The sequence below is a fragment of the Ostrinia nubilalis genome, chromosome 8 (genome assembly GCF_963855985.1).
Source record: "Ostrinia nubilalis chromosome 8, ilOstNubi1.1, whole genome shotgun sequence".
In the NCBI taxonomy this organism is placed as follows: Eukaryota; Metazoa; Arthropoda; class Insecta; order Lepidoptera; family Crambidae; genus Ostrinia; species Ostrinia nubilalis.
In genome coordinates, this window is record NC_087095.1 from 996,217 (window position 1) to 1,008,669 (window position 12,453).

The following is a 12,453-nucleotide window of genomic DNA, read 5'->3' on the forward strand; positions in this document are numbered from 1 at the left end:
CTTTAAAAAAAAAGATAAATTTTTATTTGTTTCAGCAAAGAGCATCGGCCGCATCCAGCTTGGACAGCCGTCGCGACCTGGACGAGATGCTGTCCTCGCTGGGAGTGGCTCCGGTGAAGGACGTGCTGTCGTCACTGTCCTCCATGACGTCACTGACGCCGCCGCAGACCGTCTCGCCTGACGCTAGCCTGCCGCACACCGATAAGTCCAGCCTGCCGTCGCACGGGTCAGTACTTTGTTTCTTCAGCAAAGAGCTTCAGCCGCATCCAGCCTGGACAGCCGCCGCGACCTGGACGAGATGCTGTCCTCGCTGGGAGTGGCTCCGGTGAAGGACGTGCTGTCGTCACTGTCCTCCATGACGTCACTGACGCCGCCGCAGACCGCGTCGCCCGATGCCAGCTTGCCGCACACCGATAAGTCCAGCCTGCCATCGCATGGGTCAGTACTTTGTTTCTTCAGCAAAGAGCATCAGCCGCATCCAGCCTGGACAGCCGCCGGGACCTGGACGAGATGCTGTCCTCGCTGGGAGTGGCTCCAGTCAAGGACGTGCTGTCGTCGCTGTCCTCCATGACGTCACTGACGCCGCCGCAGACCGTCTCGCCTGACGCTAGCCTGCCGCACACCGATAAGTCCAGCCTGCCGTCGCACGGGTCAGTACTTTGTTTCTTCAGCAAAGAGCATCGGCTGCATCCAGCCTGGACAGCCGTCGCGACCTGGACGAGATGCTGTCGTCGCTGGGAGTTGCTCCGGTGAAGGACGTGCTGTCGTCACTGTCCTCCATGACGTCACTGACGCCGCCGCAGACCGCCTCGCCTGACGCCAGCCTGCCGCACACTGATAAGTCCAGCCTGCCGTCGCATGGGTCAGTATTTTGTTTCTTCAGCAAAGAGCATCGGCCGCATCCAGCCGCCGGGACCTGCGGGGCTACTCCGAAACACCGTTTACGTTCTTTCGGATCTATCTGTTACCGTCGCTCACGCTGGCATATCGCTTTGCGTAAGAGGGATAGCAACATGCGAAAGTTCGGATAACGTTTTTCGGAGTAACCCCGCTGGACGAGATGCTGTCGTCGGAATCCGGAGGAGCTGTCGTCGTCGAGCTGAGCCACCTGGGCGTGGCTCCGGTGAAGGACGTGCTGTCGCACACCGATAAGTCCAGCCATGCTGTCGCATGGTTCAGTATTTTAAACACTAGTAGTTCCTTCAGATTTCGAGCGCTCCATTGAGGACTATTGTTAGAGTTGGCATTATTTTGATATGGAGCCTAGCCTAAGGATGAATGCGAAAGTAACTGTCTGTCCGTCTTATGTGGCTTTCACGCCTAAACCACTGAACCGATTTTGATGAAATTTGGCATAGAGATAGTGTGAGTCCCGTGAAAGAACAAAGGATAGTTTTTATCCCGGTTTTTGAAACAGGGACACGCGCGGTAAAGTTTTTCTGTGACGGACAAAATGTCACGCGGGCTAAGCAGCGGGCGGAAATCTAGTAAATTATACGTACACGTTTTTTTGTAGGTTTGGTTTGGTAGGTTTTGTCAACTTTCAACATGTCTTTTACAGTGGTGTGAAGAAGCCCAACCTGTTGCAAGTCGTGTCTGTCCAGTCCACGGACATTCCTCCTAAAGAGAATGTCACGTACGCCAAGCAGACTCAGACCACTGCCTCCGGTGTCACCGAGCTCAGAGATGGTAAGTTTGAATTTTACTATTACCCTAGAATTTCAATGAAATATTTCTCATTAAACTATGTTAAAAAATTGGGATTTAAAAGACCAGAGGATTTTAACATATCCATACTTATAAACTTAAAACTGACAGGAGCTTGGTTATTCTACATGCTCCTTATTTAGATTTAAAAGTAGTCCTGCTTTTAAAAGTACAGTAGAATCCCGATTATCCGGATCAATTAAAACCAGGGGTGTTCCGGATAATCGAAAATCCGGATAATCGATTTCAAAGTAAAATCAAACAATTATGAACATTCTTCAATAGAAAGGGTTTCCAAAACATCATTTTAGAGTCTATAAATCTAAATTTTACACTATTGGATGAATCCATTTCTTTTAACAATGAACTAAGACGACGTTCGTACCGTGTTACGGTGGCGGACCTTCGGTTTTTATGGGTCCAGAACCTAAATCGGTAATTAGAAACCGTGAAGAATGAGTCCGGATAATCGGATATCCGGATAATCGAAGTCCGGATAATCGAGATTCTACTGTATAATAATCTTCTCTTATGTTTTAGATTTTTGATAAGCATGAAAAACCCAAGTTCCTTTCTAGTTTAAACAAAGACTGTAAACATTTGTAAAAAGAGAGAATGTCCTTTTGTGGATTTATAAAATTGACCATCCCCTTTGCAATTTAATAAAATAAAATGATTGTGCAAATTCTCATAATATTGAAAAATTTGGTTACAAATCTTATGGTTAACAATATTATAACTTAAATTATATGCACTGTCTGTTTTCATGTGTGGAACTAATTTATTATATTTTTATCTTATGTAGAATTTTATTGTTTTCCAGACTTATATTTCGACAATCACATATATTATTGTATGTTTTTGTGTTCTTTTTCTTTATGATTTGAGAATTTGCATTTACACTGTGAAGTTTATAACCTCGTGTTTAACTGTGATGTCTGGGTGCTGGTTAACCGTGTCATTTGCAAACTATGTGGATTAGATATTGTTTACAAAAACATGTGTCTAACATTTTTTCTAACTTAAACAATATCTGAACCATCACTATCCTAAAACTATTGAAAATCAACTTTTTTGTTTATAAGTTTACAATTTCAAAGTAACATGATCATGTGTGGATTTTATTTGATAAAAGATATTCTAATGAAATGGAGTTCTCAGTGTGATTTGCAAATGATTTGACTCATTGTAACCAACGACATCTGTAGTTATTGCAGTATTTACTTTTCATTCACGTTTTATTTTATTTGGCCTTCGGCTTGTTGCCTGAATTGACTAACTAACACAACTAACTTCACACACATATTGTTAAAAAATAAAATTAAAAATGTACAGCGTGTTTGTTTTCTTTGTGATAGTTTAGCTTTAGATTTAGATAATATTATCTATAACTTTTTTGACTTTTTCCTACTTATTTATTAAAAAAGAAAATTAGTAAGCTTCACAGCACAATATCTTTCTATCTTGCTGTTACGAAATAGTTTTCGCGCGTTGTGCGCTTCTGAAAATTATATGAAAACTAGTAAAAGCGCGCCCCAGTGGCGCCACTGCAGCGCTTCCTATGGCCTCTAATTTGAAAGCGAGCCAAGCGATTATTGATTTACTGTTCCGAGCGTAATAATAAAATTAAATCCGTCAGGAATCGATTTTAATTACGATATGAATATTGTTAGAATCATCAAGGTATCCAATAAAAAGAAACACGCTACATTCATTCGATTCAGGCCGCAGCCTCCTTAGATGCGAAGTTTAGTTTCTGTCAGCTTATACCGTGCTGTCTCTCACTTCGTGCTGTCCACCTCACGATTGATAACAAAAGTAAATACTGTATGAGTTTCGGTGCAATGTTTGTGTTCGTGCTACCATAAAAAAGGCTGCTCTTCCAATGCCTCACCGCTTGCAGGATACATGGAGGACTGGTGGCGGCCGCGCAAAGGTAAAACAACTCATTAACTTATTTATATCCATGTTTTTTGCGACCACGAACAAGGTACAGCTTAAAAATAGATGCTAAATTGTTCAATTGTTTTATGACGTCATTATTTCAATTTATTCCGTTTCCTTTTTGTTTTAATTATCTTTTACGATTTATTCTTTTCTTATGCGTATTTTAGACTTCGGAAAAAATAAGTTCATTCATTAATTTCATTTTAAATTATATTTATGTTTACATAAAAAACTGATATGGTTTCCATTTCGTACTTTGTTCGTGGTAGCCATCAAAATTTTGTCCATATCATAAAATCACATTAAAACTTTTTATTAATCTGAAGGACAATCATTTCAAAATGCTTAGCCAATCCGTGTTAAAAAGAGAAAATTGTTTATTTAATAGTTTATTTCATTCTAGTCTATTCATACATAAAAATGTATAAAAGTCTAAATGTTAGTGTGAAAATGTCTGACAGGTTTGGCTAGGCATAGAAATATTAAAATTGCATGCGTTTTTTAAATAACAAACACTTATTAATTATTTACGTGGGGTTGAAATTTTGGATTCATTGATTGGTCCAAGCATGTTTCATTATTAACGCACACGAGAAACATTCGCATGGGCTCATGAAAATAAATAACAAAACCTCATTGTTAATATCACTCCGTTTGTTTTGTTGTATATGGGTATAATAAGTATCTGTGTAAATATAATTTATATTTGAAAAGAGATGTTCACTTGGGATTTATTAAGACACAATATTTTTAGCAGTCTCCTATGTATACACGTCGCTGAATCACAATTGTTGACTGACGTAATGTTTTTATTTTTTGTCCTTTTTTAGCACACGCAACCGACTACTACGGTAAGTCATTATTCCTCCCGGTCGCTTTCTGTCGTTTTCTTAACGTTAACTATCTTTCATGTCGTGATTAACTGGTGTCGGTTGTAATATATCCCTCATATCGGTTTAGACCTGTACATAGACAATCCTTTCTTTCACGCTTCTAGTTATTTCTTACTAACAAGGTCTAGGCGCGATTAGTCACAGTCATAGACAAATAGATGTCACGATATCATACATCATACAGTTGTTTATCAAGAAATCTGGAATAGGTTGTCTTGACTTGCGGGGGTTGAGTGACACGCAGATTAATACTCTAGTTTGTTGTGATGTCCATTTAATATAAAAAAAAAATATAATGTGGCCTTCCAGAGTTCTCCACGGGGCTTCCCAAGCCCGCAGATATGGCCGCAAATTATTTTAAAAGAAGAAAAATAATATAGAATATAATAATTATATTGTGTATATCGTTTATGGTGGTAGTATGGGGTTCGCCATATCATCTCACGCTGACTTACCCTTCCAATTCTACTAACAAACACTGCACAGGTCTTAACACATCAGCTCGGGACTGGTGGAACTCGTAGACTTGTGAGGACCGCTGAGAAATTAATTTGCTTTCATTTGAAATGTGGATATACGATAATGTCTCTGTCGTCTTTCCAATGGTCAAGATAAAAGCAAAAGCGTTTTTCAGTGATCTATAAAGTAGAGACGTATTTTTGAAGCATTCGAACTGTATTTCGCACACGCGTTCGCACACATTGCATATGTATTCCTGTATGTATTGTGCAAATGATTAGGCGAATTGTAATTCGTACTATTCAAAAATAGGCCTCATGGTTGACGAGCAGTCGTTTGACTCTTTGCTTCAAGTCCAAAGTTCCACAAGCGAGCCACGTTAGGTCATGCTGTAAATGAGAGCACTGTGGATATGCTAATCTATGTATAGTCTGAATATTTTTTATATATATAATGGTCAAAAAATACTGACATATTTTTGTTTTTCCTCCCTTTTTCAAGATGAGTACAATCTAAACCCGGGTTTAGAGTGGGAGGACGAGTTCACAGGTAGGTTTCAAATCCGAAACATAATCAATCATTATTGAACTAAATTTGCCCTTGTAGAGCCTGTGCCACTGTCACTTAGCATGTTTTTGTTTGGTTACTTACCTTATTCTTCATATATGTAACGCTATTTATGAGTATAATAGCTAACAACAACATTTAACTCTAGCACATACAGTATCTAATATATTCGGATCGTATACAGGTTGATGAGAAAGTCTTTATATTTTGAAACTTGTAAATCTTAATTAATAATAATGGAACAGCCTGTATACGGTCCAGTTATTTAATGTAGCCCTGACAAGTACCATTTTATTTCATACATTACATACGACTAATATTTGAGCTAAAATGACCTTGTCAGCCCCGTTATAATTTTATAGTTTTGAGACATTGTGCATGTGACAGAAATTATTTTCATGTGTTGCATGAAAGTCCGTCATATTGTTTTTAATTATTTGAAAATGGTTATATTTTATTATGGTTATATTTATTTTTATTATAGTGAGACATGTATCTCTCTAGTGGAGAGCTCGGGAAGTTGTGATTTTTTGCATATTTTTTTTAAGTAATTCAAAGCTTTCTGTCACTTAATAATTGACGCTTAATTTAATTATTTGTGTGATGAGTTGCAAACGCAGTAATGAACTTGTAGATTAGACCAGACTGAGTTCAAGGTGATATTAAAATCCATCGCTGATTTAACTGTAAGGTTACATAGTAATACCAGATTTCGATATTGCTTTTATTAATTGTAGGACAACCGTACACAACTTTCAGTTTTCCGTTGCTGTCAGTAGCATCAGTAGCTTGGTTACTTTTAAGTTAAATTTTGCCTTTTTATTACGGCTTCTGAAAACTGAAATAATGATTCATGAGAGTATAGTTACAGTAATGCTTTCTCGTTTAATGCTGCTAACATAGAAGGTACACAAGAACGTGGTATGAGTCCGCTTCGGTCGGTCAGCGCTGCATGGACGTAGTTCTCACAGTAGATTAGTCGTCATCTAAACGCGCTTTATTAATTGGTTTTAATGTGTTTTAGAACTAAGATTCGCTAGATTTTTACAAAAGATGTTTTCATTTTATCATATTTAGAAATAGCCTAAGTTTACAGCCAAGTAGGTAGTTGATTGAACGGTTAATTAATTTAACGTTTATTAAATGTCTGTATTCAATTGTATTTCTAAGCTAGAAGTAAACTAGAATCATACACCGCTTAATTATTTGCCTGTTTGAATTGTAGATAGGCCTTTTACTGTTGAGTGATTCGTATTTAGTTAATTATTTGGCCACTTGGAGCGCTAGTAGTCATTATAACAACATTACTCGATGTTCTGTCTTGTTTAAAATTATTAAACTGCGCAAAATTTAATAAAATATTGAATTCAAAAACTGAGTTATCATCTTCAGCACTTCCGTTCATCTCTGAAACAAAAAAGTTTTTATTGATATAGTAAATCTTAACTCTTACTAACTAAATTGCGTGAAAAAGCACACGCAGTAAATGGTTCTGTAGAGTTCCGCAGTAAATGGCTATAAAAATAGAAAGTGCTAAACATACAAAATACTCTGTTTGCAGAATTACAGATCTTGAAAAACTTTTATCAAAATGGCTGTGAAAATGTGTAGAACTAAAGTATTCTCGAGTTACGACGGAACCCTTAAAGCCCATTAAATGCTGAGATTTTTACTGTAACTATCAATCTCATCATACATTGACACTACATACAAACTTTCGCTTCATTCGCATTAAATATGTTGTGGTCTGTCAAGTTGTTTTGATATCTGATAAAGTCAAAGTACTGATTTTAAATATGAAAAGAAAATATCATAGTTAAAAGTAAAAAAGTACTTACAATTACATATTTCCAAAAGATGTCACAAAATGTACGATCTTAGACTAGCGGTCTCTGCACTAAGCATATGCTTGTATCGCAGTGGCCAGAAATTGAACAGAATGTTTGAAATTTAGCGCGAAACGAATCACCAATAAACCAGCAGGCATATTGATCTTTAGACCCTGGCTATGAGGCTAGTAAAAAAATAAGAAAAGATTCCAGCCTGCGAGTAGTTTCTTTCTTCTCTTGACCGACCACAACGGTTCGTTAGCAGTCGTGTGTGTCATGTGAAACCTCGCGCTTAAGTTGTGCTAATATTTCCGACCATAGTCTAATACACTCGATCATCATCACCCATGAACACGTAGTTATCATGGTTTGCTTAATATGTAAGCAGTTTGTTGCATTATACATTCCTACTTGTGATAATAATCTTTGGATTTTTAATTTTTGCATTACATTTGCTAGCCTATCAATTTACATTAATATTTCCATTTACAATACTTATTTTAGTGCTACTGATCCATTTTTTAATCTGTATCTCCATGCCATTAATCTGACACTAACTTGCCAACTGCTTACGTATTACCGAACTAAATCATCTAGTTAGGGCACAAAAGTAGTTATCATGTAGTGCAACGATTGATTTTACACGATCTATTTTCATGAAGTTCTCAAAACCTTTTAATTAACGTTTATCAGGAGCCTTACCATTTCAATTATCCACTCAAAAACAAAATATAACTTCCTATACAGGGTGTTAGGTAAATGGGTATATGAGCCGACACTAGCCTATGTTAACATGGGCATATAAATGGCATGGTGAAGTCAGACAATTGATATCTTCATTTTAATTATTTTAATTTTCATACAAATCGGATTTTATAAAATTTATTTTGTATGAAAATTTATTTTTTATTTTATTTATTTAATAGGACAACCAACAAGACATACACTGGAAGACAATCAATATTTACAACATTTAAAAAATTAAAATGATAAGATCAAATTTCTGACTTCACCATGCCATTTATATGCCCATGTTAACATAGGCTAGTGTCGGCTCATATACCCATTTTACCTCACACCCTGTATATCCATGAATTGTCCTACAAGAGATAGAATTTGACCAAATATCTGTCTCTAATAGAGCATCGTGGATAGTTTGGCCGTTAAAGGTAAAAATGAGTAACTTCATGGAATTAAATTCTTTATTACGCACGGCCGATTTACGCAAACGTAAACTAATTCTGATTGGAGCCTCCACCGTATGAAATTAGCAAGCATTCTGCAGTTGTCAACATAAATTAATTGAGGCCTGTTTCCACCAAAGTAAAGTAACATATCGTCAAGATAACCGTTGATTAGTAAATCAGCCGTGCGCAACAGGCTGTAGCTTCCCGCGCGCGCGGCAAGGGCCATTCTTATTCACCGTCCAGTGCTTACATTCGACGGCGACGGCGCGCGGCAAGGCGACGACGAGGAGGCGGCGTTCCACGGCAAACTGCCGCCCGGCATCCTGCCGCACGGCCTGCCCACCGTCAAGGAGGTGCAGCCAGCTGTTACCGCCGCGCCGGTGGAGAAAAAAGAAGAGGAGAAGGAGAAAAAAGGTGCGTTATTATTTAATTATAGTTTTAGGCTGGTTTTAGAGTCACGCTGACCGTCAGCGCTGACAGCCGAAATGTATGAAGCGTCGGCGCCGAGCGATCAGCGTCACTCAGGAACGTTCCCTTCAATTATATACATATTGATCTGTCAGCGCCGACGATCAGCGAGCGGTCAGCGCGATTCTAAAACCCGCCTTAGGCTCGATTTTCCACCAAGGCGAAGCTGAGTGTTTTGAATAACCAATTAGATTTCAATATTCAGGAAACTAGGAAATCTGATTGGTAATTCACAACACTTCTCCAGTCTGCCATGGTGGAAACCAAACCTTAGGAAATTTACGTGCGGCGTAGCCCGCGTGGGTTTCGTTAATTTATAGCCTACCTATGTCACCTATGTGCTATTCTGATGTACATTAAGTTATCACATTGACTAGTTTAATTGCTTTCATAATCTTAACCTAACGATTTCGACTCGCGGCTCTTTGATGGTAATCCCTTCTCCACCCCTGTTTTTACCTCGCGGCATACCAATCGAAACAAGGGAGTATGCGTAGGTACTTTAGGGTAAATGTCAAAATGCAAAGCCACTATGTGTATGAACACAGCCAGAACGCACACAGTAACGTAGGCATGTTTTCCAGTGCGCGAGCTGAGCGTGGATGAGAAGCAGACGATCATGCTGTCAGCGGAATTCCAGCGGTTCATCAGCCGCGCCGGCCGCGTCATCGAGCGCGCGCTGGCCGAGTCCGTCGACATCTACACCGACTACACCGGCGGCGGCGACGCCGAGAACGCGCTGTGAGTTATAGTTCCAGTGACATAGTTCCAGCGAGTCATCAGACGCGCCGGCCGCGTCATCGAGCGCGCGCTGGCCGAGTCCGTCGACATCTACACCGACTACACCGGCGGCGGCGACGCCGAGAACGCGCTGTGAGTTATAGTTTTAGTTCCATAGTTCCAGTGAGTCATCAGACGCGCCGGCTGCGTCATGAAGTCGACATAATCCGTAAACCAGATGGTGTTTGAGAACGGCCCACCCCTAGCCACCTCAATCCAATGGCTTTGACGCAGATCGTCCCATTCGAAAATGGGTCACACTCAAATAAAAGTTGTTTAACATTTTCTACCTACAAGTATCTGAGTGTAACCATTTTGCGGTCTGCTTCAAACCCAATCCAATGTCTCTAAATAATAATTACTCTTTTGTTTTTCAGGGACGACAAGTCCGACGCCCGCCTATCCCTCGTCCGCACATTCTACGACGAGCGCTGGTCTCGCGGACGTTGCGTCACGTGCCTGGACTGGTCGGCGGCTCATCCCGAACTCATGCTGGCGTCCTACCACAACAGCGACGACGCGCCGCACGACCCCGACGGCGTGTGCCTCGTGTGGAACACCAAGTTCAAGAAGAACACGCCCGAGGACATCTTCCACTGCCAGTCGCCCGTCATGAGCGCCACCTTCGCTAGGTGAGTGCCACACTAGGCACACCCGGGCCCATGCTGGCGTCCTATCACACAGAGATCATGTGACGTTTAGAGACAAGATTACATTGTGATCTAATGAACAGTATTTATTGATTTGTTCTTCAATCAGTTCTAAACAATCATTCCTGGATGCAGAAATACATCTGAATCAGTCACCAGAATAAAATCATGTTAAGACAATTTGTCACAAAAAACGCATGTCCTACGATCGAGAACACTTTATTTCTTATCGAAAGTATAAATTGTTTTATTCTTACGTAATAAGTGAAGGCATAATCTATCTATATCTATATATCTATCTATATAAATAAATATGAATTGATGTTCGTTAGTCTGATTAAAACTCGAGAACGGCTGGGCCGATTGATTGATGTTTGTCGTAGTCCAGGGTAGGTCTAAACGGTGAGCAAATACGCGCGCGATATTGTTTTTCTGTGACAGACAAAATTCCACGCGGGCGAAGCCGCGGGCGGAAAGCTAGTATCATTTAAAAAAATCATAACTCTTGTAGCCAGCCCCCTAAGCTAAACTAAGCTAACTAGCTAAACTCCTTACCAAAATTGCTTCAAAGTTTCCACCAACCCCACCCGAGTCGCAAACTACTTACAGACTAGCGAATAATGATTCGATTGATGTCAGGTTCCACCCGAACCTGGTCCCGAATGAACAATGGTTCTGTCGTTGGCAGGTTCCACCCGAACCTGATCCTGGGCGGCACGTACTCGGGGCAGATCGTGCTGTGGGACAACCGCGTGCAGAAACGCACGCCTGTACAGCGCACGCCGCTCTCCTCGCTCGCGCACACGGTAACTATACAAGTGCACTGCTGTTTTCGTTCGTTCGTTCGTTGCAGCCAAATGACGTCCACTGCTGGACAAAGGCCTCCTCCAAGGTTTTCCACTATGCACGGTCCTGCGCTGCCCGCATCCAGGCTCTTCCCGCGACCTTTACCAGATCGTCGGTCCACCTAGTAGGAGGCCTGCCCACGCTACGTCTTCCAGCCCGTGGTCGCCACTCGAGAACTTTTCTGCCCCAACGGCCATCGTCTACGAGCTATGTGCTCCGCCCACTGCCACTTGATTTTAGCAATTCTGCGAGCTATGTCGGTCACTTTGGTTCTCCTGCGGATCTCCTCATTTCTGATTCGATCACGCAGGGAAACTCCAAGCATGGCCCGCTCCATCGCTGCTATTTTACATCCAACGATATTTATGCCTTGATCACACGTACCGAGCAAACGGGCGAGACAGTACTCTCGGCCGAGTACTCGGTATGTATGAACAATATGCCGAGTGCTCGGCTGAGCGCTCGAGTATGTGACTCGCTCACCCAACTGTCTCGACCTAGTAAACATTTTATTGTCTCGCCCGTTTACTCGGTACGTGTGATCAAGGCTTTAGGCTGAGTTGCACCTCCTAAGTTTAACGATAACCGGTGTTTTTTTGTATGAAGTTTGACAGATTTTTGACGTCTGTAAAAGTTAAAGTAAGATGGTGCAAGCCAGCTATAATAACTTGTAAAGATAGCTTTAGATATACTCGTAGATGTGTTTCTAGCTGAGTGGAATAAGACCACTTCCACTCTTTCAGTAGTTGTTACAAGGGGTCTCGAATCGGTCTAGCTAACTCGGATGTAGGCCAAATCCTCAATTTACTTTTGGGAAAAAAAAAGGGTCCTGTTGCTCGTGCTTCTGTAGTGGAGACTAAATGACTTGATGATAATGACCAAAAGAAATCATTCCCGTGTCTTTGTATTTACAGGTTTAAAATTTTACGACGCCTTTTTGCGTAGCATTGATCTTTTTCGACCTAAAGGATAAAGAATTATCCTAGAAATATTCGAAGTCCTATCAATAAGCTATACTTAAGGTCGAGCCACCTTTTATACGTCCCATAATATGATGTGTGTGGGGCGACGTGCAGCGCTATTCAAATGCGCCATTTAATTGTCTTTGCTATTCCCGCAG

General features: G+C 40.7%; 1 protein-coding gene across 1 annotated transcript in view; it reads left to right on the top strand.

Moving 5' to 3' along the window:
* LOC135073697 (cytoplasmic dynein 1 intermediate chain) overlaps nucleotides 1-12,453 on the top strand; it is a 28,453-nt gene that overhangs the window by 2,377 nt on the left and 13,623 nt on the right. Inside the window, exons 3-12 of the mRNA XM_063967833.1 lie at nucleotides 248-417; nucleotides 530-551; nucleotides 1,572-1,689; nucleotides 3,611-3,643; nucleotides 4,485-4,505; nucleotides 5,508-5,555; nucleotides 8,866-9,003; nucleotides 9,642-9,798; nucleotides 10,215-10,469; nucleotides 11,176-11,293. Of these exons, the coding sequence (XP_063823903.1) occupies nucleotides 248-417; nucleotides 530-551; nucleotides 1,572-1,689; nucleotides 3,611-3,643; nucleotides 4,485-4,505; nucleotides 5,508-5,555; nucleotides 8,866-9,003; nucleotides 9,642-9,798; nucleotides 10,215-10,469; nucleotides 11,176-11,293 (1,080 nt within the window). The remainder of the gene's footprint in view (nucleotides 1-247; nucleotides 418-529; nucleotides 552-1,571; nucleotides 1,690-3,610; nucleotides 3,644-4,484; nucleotides 4,506-5,507; nucleotides 5,556-8,865; nucleotides 9,004-9,641; nucleotides 9,799-10,214; nucleotides 10,470-11,175; nucleotides 11,294-12,453) is intronic.